General features: G+C 42.1%; 1 protein-coding gene across 2 annotated transcripts in view; it reads right to left on the bottom strand.

The window, feature by feature from the left end:
* Nucleotides 1-17,027, bottom strand: part of LOC147904546 (uncharacterized) — a 32,685-nt gene extending 15,658 nt beyond the window's left edge. Inside the window, exons 1-20 of one of the 2 annotated variants that reach the window (XM_087387186.1) lie at nucleotides 16,886-17,027; nucleotides 16,527-16,650; nucleotides 16,226-16,390; nucleotides 16,051-16,122; nucleotides 15,884-15,955; nucleotides 12,788-12,859; nucleotides 12,580-12,651; nucleotides 12,370-12,441; nucleotides 11,266-11,337; nucleotides 11,083-11,154; nucleotides 10,745-10,810; nucleotides 10,565-10,621; nucleotides 10,146-10,252; nucleotides 9,928-9,993; nucleotides 9,598-9,777; nucleotides 9,229-9,515; nucleotides 914-965; nucleotides 542-633; nucleotides 311-456; nucleotides 35-179 (exon numbers count right to left, since the gene is read on the bottom strand). In XM_087387186.1, the coding sequence (XP_087243312.1) occupies nucleotides 35-179; nucleotides 311-456; nucleotides 542-633; nucleotides 914-965; nucleotides 9,229-9,515; nucleotides 9,598-9,777; nucleotides 9,928-9,993; nucleotides 10,146-10,252; nucleotides 10,565-10,621; nucleotides 10,745-10,810; nucleotides 11,083-11,154; nucleotides 11,266-11,337; nucleotides 12,370-12,441; nucleotides 12,580-12,651; nucleotides 12,788-12,859; nucleotides 15,884-15,955; nucleotides 16,051-16,122; nucleotides 16,226-16,390; nucleotides 16,527-16,650; nucleotides 16,886-16,970 (2,076 nt within the window). In that variant the 5' untranslated portion in view covers nucleotides 16,971-17,027. Of the gene's footprint in view, nucleotides 1-34; nucleotides 180-310; nucleotides 457-541; nucleotides 634-913; nucleotides 966-9,228; nucleotides 9,516-9,597; nucleotides 9,778-9,927; nucleotides 9,994-10,145; nucleotides 10,253-10,564; nucleotides 10,622-10,744; nucleotides 10,811-11,082; nucleotides 11,155-11,265; nucleotides 11,338-12,369; nucleotides 12,442-12,579; nucleotides 12,652-12,787; nucleotides 12,860-15,883; nucleotides 15,956-16,050; nucleotides 16,123-16,225; nucleotides 16,391-16,522; nucleotides 16,651-16,885 lie in introns of those variants that run through there. The other variant, XM_087387193.1, reaches the window with a different exon arrangement.
* Between the last annotated feature and the right edge of the window lie 346 nt (nucleotides 17,028-17,373).

The raw sequence follows: 17,373 nt of genomic DNA, 5'->3' as shown, positions 1-17,373 counted from the left end.
TTTTCCTATCTGGATGGCATATATGAGAACATACCCACTCAACAAGATTGTGATCTTGTATTCGAGATTGATCTATTGCCTTCTGGCCAGTGATGAGTTCTAACAGCACCACACCAAATCCATAAACATCACTTGCTGTTGTCAACTGCCGCCTTAGAAAATACTGGGGATCGATATATCTGCCACCCACAGCAGCATAATCACCTTTCCAACAACAAAATTTTTCTACAGCACATTATTAGAACACAAATTGAGATCATGGAAGGAAAGCTCTTGATACCCAAACCCTATGGATGAAATGAAAGGTTACCCAGCTGTGCCAGCAGGCGTAGTCGAGACGTGTGTCTCAAATTCTATGGTAGTTTTTGATATTCCAAAATCTGCAACCTTTGCCACCAGATTGTTGTCAAGCAGTATATTACTTGGTTTCACATCTCTGTGTATTACAGGAGGATCCTGCCAAGAAAATTATGTTCAAAAGAAGAGAAAAAGAGCATAATCCTTTCATGAATTTCCCCAAAAACAATGAAAATTTATATACCGCAAAGGAATGGAGGTAATCCAAGCCTTGGGCAATCCCAACAGCAACATCTAGCCGCCTGAGCCAAGTAAAAGAATGGCCAGCATCATTTTCTGCAATATTAGTGATTATATAGAATTGTCACAATTTCAAAATTTAGGAAGATATGAATGCAGATAGAAAGTCCAAGAGACCAACTTGGTCAAGTAATATATTGTTTGAAAACTGAGAATCCACTATCCTGCAATATCTTTGTATCTACTTTAGGATTCTTCTTTTCAGGGCAGACATATACTCGTCTCACGCTAGCTGAAAAGGCCTAAAAGACATAAAAGGGCATATTCTAGGAAATCTGAAAATGATAAAATAGTATTGAAGCAGTTATCGACATACGGAAGAGATGTGTATGCAGGTTCCCATTTGGCACATACTCGTAAACAAGGATCTGCACCAAAATCAAGAAATCAATTAAATAAGATTGTCCAAAATAATCCACTCTTCTTTATCAAATGTATCTTGCAAATGCATGTTTTTATATAGCATATATAACATATCCATGAAACCTGCTCGGTTTTCATTGCATTAACCATATAAACTGCAACATGAACAAAGACTACTTACAATCACACAATCCCTTCAGAAACAATCTCTTGTATAACCCTAGTCACAATGGAGCTAGCACATTTTTGACAGCACATATGAACTTGCCTCACAACTCTTAGAATTGAATCGATGACATGAAAAACTGAAGCAATGAAAGTGAAAAGTTAACAAACATGAACTGCTTAAGTTTTAAGCAAAAATGGCTATCATCAAAACTCCACTTCATATCATTCTCAATCCATTCAGCTCAGAATTTGGGTAAGTTATCCAGGTCTTCTAGCTGTTAGATTATCTGAACTAAATCATAGCCCAAGCTCCCTAGGGGGTGCAGGCCCTCTTGCCAGCTTCATGATTAAGATTCTCCTCTATGCAGAAGGTGTGGTCTTACTCTCCTCTTCAGCTGAGGGCCTCCAATGACGCTTGGATGCACTCCACCCTTGACGGATTACCAATGGAGGTTGTCTCACCTACACATATTTGGGAATCCTCTTCTCTGGCCCGATCTTCACTATGAGACCAACGATGCAGACCCGTGGATATGCCACAGTTGTCAGGCTTGAGCAGCAAAGCTTTCATTCTCACTTCCAAGATCCCCACACCAAGCCTCTTCTCGTTGATTCTTTGGTCTGCCACTGGGCATGTATGGCGGCTCTTTGTAATCCAAGAAACAAGCCAAGCAGGTTTAAGATATTGGCTGATGATGGTGTCAACGGTGATCATCCCTTAACACTATGGTCGTAGTGACCTATATTTGGAGGCTTGGTGTCCTATTTCTATGAATATACAATGTAATCATGTAACAATGCCGGTAGGTCTGACCAAGATAGGCCTTGTGTATGTGAATAGGGACTTCCAACTATGTAGCAAGTCTTCATGCAAAATAGGAAATTCTATCAAAGTGTCCCAGGATCCTTCGGGTCTCCTAAAGGTGGCTTCTCTCATCGTGATCCAAGGAACAAGCCAAGCTGGGTTGAGCCAGACTCCTTATAGTGGTTGATGGTGGTGTGAATGGTGATCATCTCCTACAATGGTGGCAGCGACCTGTTTTTGGAGGCCTGGGGTCCTGTTTCTTAAGGCTTGGGATTAAGAGAGATGAATATGCAAGCTTGTGTAATCATATAACAATGTTGGTAGGTCTCAGCATATAGTCCATATGCATTATTTTGTATTGTATAGCTCTTTTTGATACTTGAATACAAGATTTCATATATTAAATTGTTTGGAGCATACTAGCAGGCTGATCCTGCAGGTAGCGAGGATATAAAAAATTTAAGAAGCACAAGGCAATATCATTAGCATTGTATACTGCATGGTTTTCAAGATCATCAATGTGCAAAGAAGAAGGGCAATAAGAAGAGCTCATGTTTCCAAATGTAAGAATAGTTTGTCTGGTTAAAGGCCTCTAACACTACGACTAACTTAGGTGAGAAGGTAACATTCTAACTCTTGTTTTTAAATGAGGTGGGGGATTGAAAATGACTGCTACTTATTGGTAAGATACTAGAATCTTATCAGTTTGATCTACATGGGCTCAAATGAAAGCCGTTGTGGTTTATGATGCTGTATTTTTCTTTGACACGGGCATCTCCACACAATATTGCTCAAGGTAAATCACTGTCGGAGAGTGGTTTTTGCAGTAGAGAAGCGTATTGAAGTGCTGAAGAAAAGAGTAAGTGGGATGTTACAAATGCGGGGGTGAGTGTGATCATCATTAAAGTTTAGGAAAACCAATACACTTGTAACATGGATTTTGTTAACACGAGTCACGACTACAGAAAAAAGGCATATGTTAGATCTAATGTAATGAAGAACACTAAGATTTTTAAGAAATCAATTCTATTACGCAAATGGAACCCATAGAGACCATAGGGACTTTTCTTGGTCATCTATGTGCTCTCATACAGAAGCTAGCAACAAATGTGGCTCTTGTAGAAGATAAGCATGCTCAAACTGTCTTATTGGGAGCTGTTGCAAAGTTATACTCAAGGTTGAAGCCATGTAATTGGTAAGAGAGAAAGCAAACTCTAGCTTCAACCTCAGCAACTCTCCAAGAATGGCGACAAAGGAAAAAGACCATGGCAAACCCGAACGATGAGGTTGCACTCAGGGCCAAAAAACTTAGCATGTTGAAGGTAACGAGCTGCAAATGACAAGTGGCTTTTTGAATATTGTGGCATGGCTGGGCATACTTCAAAATCCTCTTATAAATAAGGTCTTTGATGAAAATGACAAGAAAGAGATTCGTTCAAGAAAGTGAGGAAAAACCTAGAAGAAATGACTGAATATGCAAGCCATAGTTGAAAATCATAAACTCCATCACGCATAGCAGGGACTAGCTATTATGACATCCCCACTGACGTCATTATTGTTGGAATGGTCACCTCCCCATCTGTAAGCCCCCAAATGAGGAGAGCGTGGGGGAGGGAGACCTTGGTCAGGATGTGCCCAAGAGAAAAAGAAGAGAGGGGGCTGCCACGGGGCTGCCACATGGGCAGCACCTCACATCAAAGAACATGGACGGTACCCGGAGCTAGGATGGATCTGCATGGCACTGACATCAGCAGTGTACGGAATTGTACGGCACCGGAGAAGAGCCTGGCAGAGGGCAGAACCAGCAGGACAAAAAGGGGCTGACATGGCAGGTCAAGAGCGCAGGTGTATGGGGCTGTATGGGGCCTGGTGGAGCAGCAAATTGGGCTGCCAGTGGGCAGTGGCATGCCTTATATAGGCTGGGCCCCTGCCTTGATTGGAGGGCCAAAAGCCCTACAAGTGTGGGCCAAAGGGCCCTAGTTTTGTGAGCCCTTAAAGGGTTGTTTTGGGGCAGACTGGTCGGCCCAAACAGACCAGCCAGTCGGCCCATTTAGGGCTGGCTGGTCGGTTACTTCAAGGGGCCCTTGGGGCCTATAAAAGGAGAGGCTTGTGGCCTCATTTATCATCCAGCAGTCAGCAAACAGAGGAGCAGCAGGAGCAGCAGAAGCCTGATCTTTGGGTCTACATCCAGGAGGCAAAGCAGGGCTAGAGTTGCTGCAGACTGAGCTCACTTGGGGCTGAGCCTAGGCTGTCTACTAGGGCAACAAGGTGCTGAGATCTTTGGACGGAAAGTCTACTTACGCTCGAGGTGGAGCACGCAGGCTCGAGTCTAAAGATATCCAGCAGATAGGAGAAGGACCTTGTTGGTAAGATTAGAGGACCACACCATTGGTGGGACTCTGGATCTATCTCTTTTGTATTGTGTCCATAGTTTTGGATGAAAATGCATATTTTGGTGGTTTCTCTATCTGGCTGGTTCATTGTCTATTGATGAGTCTGCACACCTATTTTATGCACATTAAGTAAAGAAGTTTGTGATTCCACACCCACACCACACTGTGTGAGCTCCTGGGCATTACTATAAGTCTTCCGCTGCGTGTACCCTCTGTTGGGTATTTTCTAACATGGTATCAGAGCCCAAGTAGGAGGCTCACACGTGTGGGAGCCTGAAGGCAAGGACTTTGTTGAAGGACGACCCTGATTCAGAAGCTCTAGGGAATCGACTTCCACGACTGGAGGATTGTGCCCTTGCGAGAAGGAGGGTGACTCAGGTTCAGTCAGGTGCGTTTGAAGTTCGCAGTCCAGGTGATCTGGAGATGTACTTTTGTTGCAGACCTTGCCAAAGGAAGAACGGGTTGAAACAGACTCTCACAGCATGGTGCCTGGAAGACTCCAGGTTGTTCACTCATTATGAGGGGGACGACTGGAAGATCGTGACAGCTGGATTGCTCGAGTTAGAGGCGGGAACATGACTGAAGGTGGTGGTGCCAGGAGGTGCTACCAAAGATGGACCTATGTACTGGGATGGTGTGCGGAAGCGGAACCGGACCTGGACCTGGACCTGGTGGAGCAGGAGCCACTGGATGAAAAGCCAGGAAAAGATTTTGACATCGAAAGGTTCCAGAGGACTACGACCAGGGAGTTACTGGAGCATCTTCATCGACGTGTTGGCATTGGGCCGAGATGTGTCAGTGAGAGGGGGTGTTGGAATGGTCACCTCCCCATCTGTAAGCCCCCAAATGAGGAGAGCGTGGGGGAGGGAGACCTAGGGCAGGATGTGCCCAACAGGAAAAGAAGAGAGGGGGCTGCCACATGGGCAGCACCTCACATCAAAGAACATGGAAGGTACCCGGAGCTAGGATGCATCTGCATGGCGCTGACATCAGCAGTGTACGGAATTGTACGGCGCTGGAGAAGAGCCTGGCAGAGGGTAGAACCAGCAGGACAGAAAGGCGCTGACATGGCAGGTCAGGAGCACAGGTGTATGGGGCTGTATGGGGCCTGGTGGAGCAGCAAATTGGGCTGCCAGTGGGCAGTGGCATGCCTTATATAGGCTGGGCCCCTGCCTTGATTGGAGGGCCAAAAGCCCTACAAGTGTGGGCCAAAGGGCCCTAGTTTTGTGAGCCCTTAAAGGGCTGTTTTGGGGCAGACTGGTCGGCCCAAACAGACCAGCCAATCGGCCCATTTAGGGCTGGCTGGTCGGTTAGTTCAAGGGGCCCTTGGGGCCTATAAAAGGAGAGGCTTGTGGCCTCATTTATCATCCAGCAGTCAGCAAACAGAGGAGCAGCAGGAGCAGCAGAAGCCTGATCTTTGGGTCTACATCCAGGAGGCAAAGCAGGGCCAGAGTTGCTGCAAACTGAGCTCACTTGGGGCTGAGCCTAGGCTGTCTACTAGGGCAGCAAGATGCTGAGATCTTTGGATGGAAAGTCTACTTACGCTCGAGGTGGAGCACGCGGGCTCAAGTCTAGAGATATCCAGCAGATAGAAGAAGGACCTTGTGGTAAGATCAAAGGACCACACCATTGGTGGGACTCTGGATCTATCTCTTTTGTATTGTGTCCATAGTTTTGGACGGAAATACATTTTGGTGGTTTCTCTATCTGGCTGGTTCATTGTCTATTGATGAGTCTGCACATATTTTATGCACATTAAGTAAAGAAGTTTGTGATTCCACACCCACACCACACTGTGTGAGCTCTTGGGCATTACTATAAGTCTTCCGCTGCGTGTACCCTCTGTTGGGTATTTTCTAACAATTATCGCCCATGGTGTATGTTCTCTTGTCAAATGTCAAGAAACAAGCATCTATTGAAGAAGCAGGGAAACTCGTGCAAATTATTGCTATACTTCCGTAAGGTATCCTCACATTTTTATTTCATTATTTGCAAATATCCTACTAATATTTTTGTGTGAGTTCATTGACAACACTTCATATTTTAACTCTCCATCTCGCAAATCCAATGCATTGGTGACATGTTCAAGAGTGCTCGACATTCTACTAATATCTATACACGCATGCCAACTTTCACCATGTTCCTCATGGCACACTTACGGTGGTAACCACCTCAGCACCCCCTACACTGTAAATATTCAAATATGCTACCTACAAGGGTGACATGATCACAAGCGCTAGTGCATGCAGTAGATCTAATTTCATTGAAATTACGAGCAACAAGCCCTATTGAGCTTACCCACTACATTATTGCCAGGATCACCCTTCATTGAGTTGCAGACCAACATGCCATACAAAATAATACTGCTCCACTCATCCATGAGATTTCCATGTTGATCAGGGTAGCGCCTTGGGGTTGAGCCTTGGTGTGAAAGATAGAAATGCAATGATGAGGCTCAACAGAGGTCCCGTAGAAAGCCTAATTGAGTTCAAGTAACATAACCTCAAAGACATAATTAACCTTGATCATTTCATAGTTATCCAAGGTTAGCCTAAGGATTCACTAGATCTATTATATAGACACACGTGATAGACTAGTAATTAAAGTTGATGTAAAAATGTCTCAAATGTCCAATGATAATTATGAACTTTCTAAGTTCTAAGTCTAGGGAAAAGTACATATCCTTGAATCCATTTCAATTAATTGGTAGTTATAACAGTGGGGAGTAGAGACAGAGTTAGAGAAAGAAGAAACAACAACACTAGAGAAAGGGGCCATAAAAAGATAATAGCGAAGAGAAAGTGCATAGATATAAAGCACAAGAAAAAGCGTATAGAGTATGGAGTAACATATCATATCAAAATGTAAACCACAAACGAAGGGGTGAGGTTTATATTTTTAGCCCCTCCCTCCCTTTCCCGCCGGTTATCGGAGTTGAGCTTATACACAAGGGTAATTTCTAGAAAGATTACTCAATAAACTTGGAATTCCGAAATAGCCATTATCTTGAGATGAACATCCACAATCCTGGTGTGAATGAGATGCGCCCGGTGTGAATGAGGTACAATCACTACCTGGGCTGATCCCAGGTATCTTTCTTTATTAGAATGTTGCTCCGCTTCAATTACAATAGTGATGCAGACCCTCAAATAGAACTCGGGGTAACCTAGAAGTCCTACGACGAGAGTATGAAGTCCCAAATGTATACACTGATCTGCCCAGGAGAGCTAATTCATAATACTGTTGGAAATCGTGGAAAAGTAACCACTGGCAACCCCTGATAAAGAGAGACACAAAACTCGCCAATCTCAGCATAAGATCTTTGAGATTATTGAATTTGTCTCTCAATCTCTGAACACATAGTTCAAATCAGAAATAATTAGTATTTTTGTCCTAAACATGGTTAGAATCTCTAGAATTCTAAGATTCTACGTAGGAATAAATAAAGTCAGTTTTAGAAAGGCCCATAGGTGAAAAAAATCACTTTTAAATGCACTTACAGGGGGAAAACGGAATCGAAAATCATTATTTTCGACCCAAACATGACCAAAGCTCTTAGAATTAAAGGTGAGTAGGTTTGAAATAAAGAAATTCACTTTTAGAGGTGATCAAAAGTGATAAACGAAATCTGTAATAGAGAAAATTGAATCACAATTTCAGTTGAAGAATAAATCTAAGAATTTCAATTTACTTTTGAGGCTTGTTCAGGTGTGGGGAGGGGGAAAACAGCAAGCTGAAGCAGAATTTCAGCAAATTGTGAAGTTGGACAGTAGAGGAGATCACAGAGCAGTAGAAGAGTGAAGCGAAGTTTCCAGAGGCGTACGGGCAGGTCATGGTGCCGGCAAAGGGCTGCAACATGGCGCAGGCATGGTGGGGGAAGCAGGAGCTTGGTCGGCCACTAGATAGGGCTGGTGGGGGCTGGTTGGAGCCAGCTAACCAGGCCAGGACATGGGCAGACCTAGGGGCTGGTCCCCTGCATGGAGTGGAGGGCCAAAGGCCCAGTTTTATGGGCCCCACAGGTCGGTGGGGGGGCAGAGAGCAGGTCGGCCAGAGGGATCAGTATAAACCCCCTCTGGGTTGATCATTTTGAGGGAGAACCTTGCCCTATAAAGGGAGGCCCCAAGGCCTCATTATTTATCATCTAGAGCAGCCCTCTGAGAGCAGACAAGAGCATCAAGAAGGGGACCCTTAGGCCTATCTACACGAGGTGAAGGTGAACCTGAAGGAGCTGCAGACTGAACTTAAGTGGCTGCCCACCTAGGCTGAGGTTCCGGACAGCAAGGTGGAGAGATCCTTTGGACAGAGAGTCTACATGCGCTCAGTGGAGCACGAGGGCTCAGAGATCTAGAGGTGCCAGGCATACAGTAGGAGAACCTTTTGGTATTGTATCTTGTCCAATTTGTGGACAGACAGAAATATTTTAAGTGTTGCTTCTATATTTGTCTCTGAGCACAGTCTATTTGCTAGTCTGCACATACACAAGAATGTTGTGAAGTACACACTTTATGAAGCTTGATTCCATAGTGAAACACTTCCGCGTGTAATTCTATCTGAGTCTTTCGCTGCAGGATACCCTCTGTGTGAGAGTTCACTTTTCTAACAGGTAGACCATCAGCAAAGCAGAGAGTCCATGTGGACTGTCACAGCGATAAATCTAAGAAGATATAAAGTTTGCAGTGAGCAGGGCTGATACAGCAAGTCTTGCAAAGTACATCAGGGTTGTATGGAGGATGTATAGGTGCCTGGACACTTATGGCCTAAGATGTACACAACTTTGATCAAAATCAAGGACAAGCTTCTGAGATCATGCTCTTCAGGCATTCAGTCATGGCCTTGCAAACACAAGTGTTGGAATTGTCATAGGGAATTTCTTTGCAAACAACAAAGATGAAGGACATCCACCTGCAGGTCATCATCATCACAAAAGCCTTCAAGACGAACTAGATTCCGATGATGAAGTCTGCTAAGCAGCTCAACCTCGTTTCGAAACTCTGAACTGCCTTGAAAGCTGAAAGTAGATGCACGTTTGATCGCCACTTGTTTACCATTCGCTAAAAGACCATAGAAGACCTTTCCAAAGCCCCCTGCTCCAATCTCATGTTTTGAATCAAAATCAGAAGTTGCTTTTACCAGCTCCTCCAAGGAGAACCTTTGCACTCCCTTTGGGGCTTCCCAATATTCCTGAGTCCCTGAGAAGAAAAAATAGCATGTGAGAATGAATCATCCCTGACGATTAAAGCAGGGAACATGCAAAAGGAGATACAGCTTTACCTTTGACATTGAATTTTCTTTCATAGCTAAGGTTGGCAGGAAGTGGACTTCGTCGATTTCTCCATTTCTTAAACGTCAAAAAGCCCAAGAACCCCAAAACTAGAAATAAAGCTGCCCCTGCAACTATCCCGGCAAGTTTTCCTACCCCAAGAGATGTAGATTGACTCCCACTCCCTTGATCTATCAACCAACAATTTACATTAGTGGTCAAATTATAAAACATTATAAGAGAAAAAGGCTATCAATACACTACTGATATCTTAATTATTATCACACAGAAACACATCAAGAAATCATTTTTAATGAAAATCTCAGAGGCAAAAGCTGAACCTTCTGAGCAAACACATGATGATCTATTTGAGAAAGTTTGACCCGTTGGACACTGAGGACAACCTCCTGCGCATGAAGACCAGCCCAAAAATTGCTTAGTTTAGTCACATTAGTATATTTTGGAATCTAAAATGAGCCATAAAAGCAGAAATTAATGCTAGGAAGGTATTGTTTCGAAATAATCAACCAAGTGTGTTAATCCCTGATACAGAACTTACCAGTTAATAACGCTTTTGCAAATGTACTGCAAGTATAGAAACTGGCACAAACTTGCCGATTGTCTGCATTAGATGAGTCGCCAAAGCAGCTTGGAGAAACCGTCAAGCTGAAGAAAAATGTTTAGACTCCTATGTATCTTCAACAATGATTAAAGGAGAGTCTATCAAGTCATCTTCCTTTATGCACTACCTCTATGCAACAGAAGCAATGCTGGAAGTGACCAAAATTCTCTCCTGTTCAATTGCACTTGTTATACGCCTTTCTCATCTTATATTCTTCCAACTCTTAAAAATAAAATGCCACAAACGTCCATGGATCTCAACACACAGACACCTGGCTAGGCCTCGATGGTCCAGAAAAACTATTCAATGTTCCAATATTCAAAAGGAGGTTTAACCGAGCAAACAAAGATACTTACTTTAATCCAGGAGGACTTGCAGGTGACGACCCAGTGAAAAAGTTGCATGCTATGTTCCTACATCAACATGGTTTGTCTTGGGTGATCAAATTCATCACGACTGCTCTTAGCAACAGGGCAAACAATGGCCTTATAATGAAAAAAATGTTAAGGTCACGTTGACTTCATTTCACAACGTACAAGGTCTTTAGCTGAGGGTTGGTGAAGTTTGGAACAGACCCATACAAGTTATTGTATGAAATATCTCTGCGCAATTACACCAGGATAGCTTAAAAGCAGAATGTGAAAATTGAAAGTATCCAATCACAACTACGAGTATTTTTAAATGCAGAAATCTAATAAGAGATGCCACTGTTTTTAATTAAACAAAAGCATCTTGTGCAAGATGAAAATGCTGTGGGGCCTGTAAAAAAGATACAAAATAAGAACCAAACCATTGTCTTTTATTTGGAAAATGAGTGCACTAACTGGCTCAGCCTTTTCATTAACAAAAATAGCTACAGTAGGGGAAGTCTTACACGTTTTCCAAGCTTGGCAGACTCTCTATCCAAGAAGGAAACGAGTTTGTAAGATCGTTGTTTTCCAGACGCCTGTAACCCACACAAAAAACCCAGGCATTCCTTACATTAGGACTGGACTGAACGCTATGCACTTCTAAAACGAATACTATAGTCGAAAAGCATAGAGGACTGAGTGCATACAGGTATTGCAACTTTCCCATGTTCTTCCAACTGTCTGGGATGGGTCCAGTTAGTGAATTGTAATACAAAAACCTGCGTCAACCATTCACATTATAGACTCATTACCTACTTTGTACCCTTCTATGACAAGAAATTTGACAGGGAGGGATGAGAGAATCACCACCATCATGTCAGAACAGAGCTTCTTTAATTTAAAAAAAGTATACTTTGCAAGCTGAGATAGTCATTGCCCAGTGAAGAGATAGACCTAGCATGGAGGTGTATATCCTGACAAGGCAGCTAATAGGGATGTCTCCAGTTTATTCATGAGTACCTAACAAACTAACTCGTCTGTGGTGTCAATGCTTAGAGTTGGTCCTTTCTTACTCAAGATGTAGGACAACACATTGAGCCTATGGTTACTGGTGCTTGGAAGCGGCTTGCAAACTCCAGAAGACACCCTTCCAAGACTGTTTGGGCTGCAAGTAGTTTCCCAAAAAGAAGCAGGAGGTGCAGGAGAAAGGTCAGAAACAGCCTTGAAGAGATGCAGACAGAGTAGGTGCTAACAGGGGATATGTACAACTGCAATAGGTTATACAAGCTTCTTTGTCCCTTGGAACAGCCAAAACGTTGTGTAAAAAGCAAAAGTCAGATTTATGTCTAGTGCCATATAAAACAGGACCAATGGAAGCAAAATTTGTGAATCCACCTTATAACGCTTAGCCTTCAAACTTTAAGCGGCGCTACGCCTACATATTTCAAATTCTCATTACCTTGTTTCAGGGTGTGATTCAATATGATTGAACTAAGCATCCTCACATTGCATAAATTGGAAGGTAGAAGAGGATTAATTTTGCCCCAGTTCTTCATTAATATTTTTGGGCATAGGTGCCATGATGTTAAAAATAGGCCTTCATGAGAGATTCCCGTGAGAGCAATTGTGTTCTTCTCAAAGTCTTCTATTTCATGTAACAGCTATTTTACTCGAGCCCTCAAAATCCTCCGTCATTTTAAACATCAAAGATAAAAACATTTAGAAGACTACAGAGCTCATAGAGCAACATAGATCTGCATAAATACAACCTTTGAAATCAAAATCCAATAAAAAATAAATCACATACATACAATTTTTGCATACTGCTTAGATTTTGGAATGCAAGTGGAAGACCCCCAAAGAGGCCACAATTATGTAAAGTCCTGCACCAAAGCATCCATAGATGTATCTTAGATGCCGCTGCCTGCAAAAGCAGTCTGGTAAAGAAATCACGAACAAGCTTTCTCATCTTTTGTCTAACCTCTTATATAACCAAGATGCTCATTATTTTAAAAACTCACAAGTATGTCAGACTTGTAAGAGCTCCTAGCTCTGGTGGTATCAGCGAACTGAAGTTTAGCCCCCATAAACTCCTGCAATTAGTGCATTACATCAGTCATCACCACCATATCATTAGGCTGTTACTTGAAACTTCACCAATGTTGCTTTAAACTGATAAGCCTAACTTAAGATGCAATAAATTGAAGATCTGAAGAGTCAAGGACATACAGCTCAACTAGGTTGGTCAGGCTACCAAGCTCAGAAGGCAGAGATCCACTCATCGAGTTATTGCCTAGATAACTGCAGCCCATAGAAAACAGCATAGGAATGCATTGGTGCGTGTAGATGAACAACTGATTATATACCTTTGTAAGACTAGAATATGTCCAATCATACAAATTTAGATTTTTTGTTGTTCTAAAGTCCAAAAATCTACACAAAAAATAAAAGAGACGAAAAAAGAGGTAACATTTTTTTTAAAAAAAACAAAAGGAAGACAAACTTAACAAGCAAAGCTACACTTATGTCGTCATCACTGCCCAAGCATAAGCAGCTATTGTGAGTTTCTAAAGACCCGCAAAGTCTCTTGGGCAAACCCAGTGCTTACTAAAATACATCGCGTAAACAAAGGAGAAAGAAAACAAGAAATAAAGAAGAAAGGAAGAAGGTGATTAAGCAAAAATAAACAAGCAAATCAGGAAACAAAATCTTCCAAAAAATAGGGAAAAAATCTCTCTCTCTCTCTCTCTCTCTCTCTCTCTGTCTCTCTCTCTCTCATCGGAATGAAAGGGAATAAATTTAAAAGGAATGAACTATGTAGAGCATAACACTAAATGAACTCCAGGTACACTTGTGTACCGCTTCCTACAAAGATGCAAAATTACATTCCTAACTTAGAAAGCACAAGCATCCTCAATCAAACTCTCTTTTGAAACTAAAAGAAAAACTGGCTATTCAGCTCCACGCTTTTTGTTCAGCTTATGTTCAATCATTCTAAATGTGCCTAAGGCCGATACACCATAGATAAAAGACTTCATATCTAAGATTGTGCATACTTTTTTCATTATTTTTCTTGGATTGTATACCTCTTGTGTATTAGTAGAGTGATCAAATTACTACATTGAGTGATAAAAGACTCCTTAGTTGTACAAGGGCAAAAAAATCTATGGAATTGGGAAAGTATGACTCCATATTTTGCCAAATCAGAAATGTTTATGAGTCAATGTGAGCCATTTTTATAATTTGTAAACCACTATATTCAAGTTGTTCACGTTTATCATATATATCAACCTCTAATCCTATGGTAGATTGAGAAATCTAAGATCTAAAGAATCCCCTGTTGAAGTGCAGTTCAGTTCACAAGAGTCACGAGAATAGATTCCTTCTCCAAAAGCACAAGTGTCTTTGTACATAAAGTCTTGAAAGCCAAGAACATCTAGTATAAATAAATCATCTATAAAATGCCTAACTTGGCTAAGCTTATGTAAAATGATAAGGCAGGTATTAATAGAAATAAGACGTTGCATAAACTCGAAGTCATAAGTACAAATATAAAAGTTTGCTAAAAGACAACACAATTAGTGCCCATAGGGATTCCTATAATTTGTTGAACCAACGAATCACCTATTGTGATGTAAAGATTATCTAAAGGAAAACCCATACAAGAGCAAACATCTAATCATTGGTACAGGTAGATGAACAACTGATTCTATGTTACTTATCCTTAAATCTAGTCTTACAGCATTTATACTCTTATAAATAATTGTCGTTCAAAGTGTGGTCACCTTTTCATACGTAATTTATAAAGAACCACCTTGTTTTGTTCCATAAAGATATGAACAATAATATGCATCTCTCGAACAATGAGAATTGAAGACCCGACATCAGACTTTTCCAAAAACAATCAGTAAAGTACCATTTCTAAACGCATTTTTTCCATAAAGCATTGTTACTTGCTCAACGGAAACGTGCATGTTTCAATGCATGACCTCTATTCAGTGCAAAAAATTATACCGAGAACGTGTCCATAAAGAAAAAACATTAGTACATGTAGATGAACAACTGATTATATATTACTTAGGACCTTTTCCCACTAGCAATTAGGTTATGTTAGTGAGCTTAACATAACTAGTTCTATTAAGTTGAAGTTAACCTTAAAATGGAAATTACATTCCCATTGGTAACCCATTATGTTATGCACTAAGTGGTCTTAAATAAAACTTTCGGGGTATTTTTAATACAAAATAGTTTATCTCATCAATCCAAAGTCAATTCTTTAAAGCTCTTTAAAGTTAAGGTCACATTCTTCTTTTCAAGACCTTTCACATGTTGTATAGGATCTTGACCATGAAATTTTCTTAACAAGAATCTTGCTTTAAGTATCATTCCCAGTGCTCACCCTTCAGTCAACCATAAAATTTTCACATTCCACCTTCTTTCTCTTCTTTAAAGTCCTTAAAGTACCTATTTTGAAGGGGTTAAATTTACAAACATTTTTAAGGGGGAGTTAGGACATTTAATTTAACTACATTCTAAAAATGCTAATGGGGATGCACACTAATGTGGACACTCCGTTAAGAGCCTTGACTAGTGCTCAGTAACTGGTAATAGGAATAGGCCCTTATCCTTAAATCTAGTCTTACAGCATTTATACTCTTATAAATAATTGTCGTTCAAAGTGTGGTCACCTTTTCATAAGTAATTTATAAAGAACCACCTTGTTCTGTTCCATAAAGATATGAAAAATAATATCAGTAAAGTACCATTTCTAAACGCATTTTTTCCGTAAAGCACTGTTACTTGCTCAACGGAAATGTGCATGTTTCAAAGCATTTGAGATTATGCGTGACCTGTATTCACTGCAAAAAGTTATACCGAGAACGTGTCCATGACGTGCTATTAGCCGTATAAATATCATCCAAGAGGTCACGCACACAATACGAAGCCCAAACTGGTGTTCTAATTGCAGGCGGTCCCTAGATAACCACACAAAAGCATACATTTCTAAAAACCTTTCCTTTTCATTGTTTTGGCCTTTCTGTTCGCACTCTGTTCCCCTTTTCTTTTGCCCATCCGTGCGAAGTCGTTGCAACACGTATATTTGTGAGTTTCTAGCTCTGTGAGATAATTGAAAAGGGAAATGTTTGGCTGCTAATGAAGCTGTAATATCCAGATGTCTTCGAGAAAGACGCACAAAAGAAAGTCGCCTCTTCGTGTCCTTTCCAAAAACCAAAAATACAACCCAGAAGTCCGTTTTAAGTGCGCTGCTAATGCTACAGAACCACGCCATAATATGACCTATTAGCATAGAAAAAACTTTCTTACAGGTATTGCAGGTTTTTCAGATTTGAGAGTCCTGCTGGAAATGAGCCTGTCAAGAGGGCATTGTCCAGCCTCCTGCAACATTGCATTCAGCCGCGCCATTTGCGTTACAATGAAAATAAGAAAAACCATATATAAAACATCGAAAGTAAAGTGACTTATCCGCTTACAGTTCGATCAGGCCAGTCAATTGTAGCACCGCTGTTGGGAACTCCGCGTTCACAATGTTGAAAGTAGCATTCCTAAAAATAAATCAATGAAAATTTCAAGCTTGAACTAGCCTCGCCATACCCTGCATACTGTCATATTTACGCATAAGATTCGGTCACAAGAGGTTTAGCTCACAGAGTCTTCAGTTCCGTAAGCGCCGTAAGTGCAGAAAAATCTCCTGTTACTCGATTCCAGGTTCCAGAGCTGTTTATCGCATTGCCTATGGCCAACTTGACCAAGGATTGAAGGTTTCGAATCTCGCTAGGAATAGGTCCAGTGAGACCCTTATTCGACAAGTCCCTTCACAGTAAGCAATGAACGGTGACGTAAGCTTGTTTGTAACCGAGCAAACGCCCATTATAGCAGCAAAAAGCGGCGATCGTTCCAACTTAGAGCATAATCCTCGACGACACGACCCGCGAGAAGCCGTACATACAGCTCAGTCACCCGAGAGTTGATGTCGCAAGTTACACCCTCCCAGCCTTGGCAAGGATCGTCGCCGGTCCAATCCGTTGGCACAGCCGCTTGCCAACTCGACATGGCAGCTCGCAACGCGTCGCCTGCAAATTCTCCACGATCGGCAAACGGCATGAGGTAAAACGCCTAGATAAGGGGCAAGGTACCACGCAAAAACGGCAAACGCTGCGCGGCATTGGTGGCATTCATAAAGAAAGATCGCGACGCAGAGTGAGATGTAGGGGGAAGAGGGAGCGGGGTACAAGGAAGAGGTTGAGAAATGGCGGAAACAAAAGAGGAAGAAAGCGTGGATGCAATGCAAGGGAGGGAAGAGGATACCATCAGCTGTGGAGGAAGCGAAAGGGGAGGTGAGGGAGGAGCAAAGGAGGAAGAGGGCGAGGGAGTAAGGAGGTGGAGCTCCCATGGCGGAGAAGATGCGAAGAAGAAGAAGAAGAAGAAGAAGAAGAAGAAGAAGTGGTTCTCTTTCGATGATGGGAAGATGGATGTTCCACGGAATCCATTCCCGCACGGAATGGTAAGTCCATGCCGGCCAGAAAGTGCTCCCCAGTAGGAACCTTTAAACACTTCCACTTCCACTTCCACTGCCCTCTCTCATTTGCAATTCACCCTGCCAGATTCTTGAGGGCGGAACTCCATCTCCTATCGCGGCTACTACTCCGGAAATTGCCAATGAGCTCACTCATCCCCAAGTGGACTCCAAGAGTCGGAGTCAGTCCATTCGCCGGTTGCATCGGAAACCTCCATCACTAGTTGACGTGTTCAAAACTTCTTACTTAGCCCATTACATTTTGGTTGATTTTTTGGCC

The sequence above is a fragment of the Dipteris shenzhenensis genome, chromosome 2 (genome assembly GCF_047967505.1).
Source record: "Dipteris shenzhenensis isolate YYH24624 ecotype China chromosome 2, Dip_SZ_1.0, whole genome shotgun sequence".
In the NCBI taxonomy this organism is placed as follows: Eukaryota; Viridiplantae; Streptophyta; class Polypodiopsida; order Gleicheniales; family Dipteridaceae; genus Dipteris; species Dipteris shenzhenensis.
This window is presented reverse-complemented; position numbering and strand designations above follow the sequence as displayed.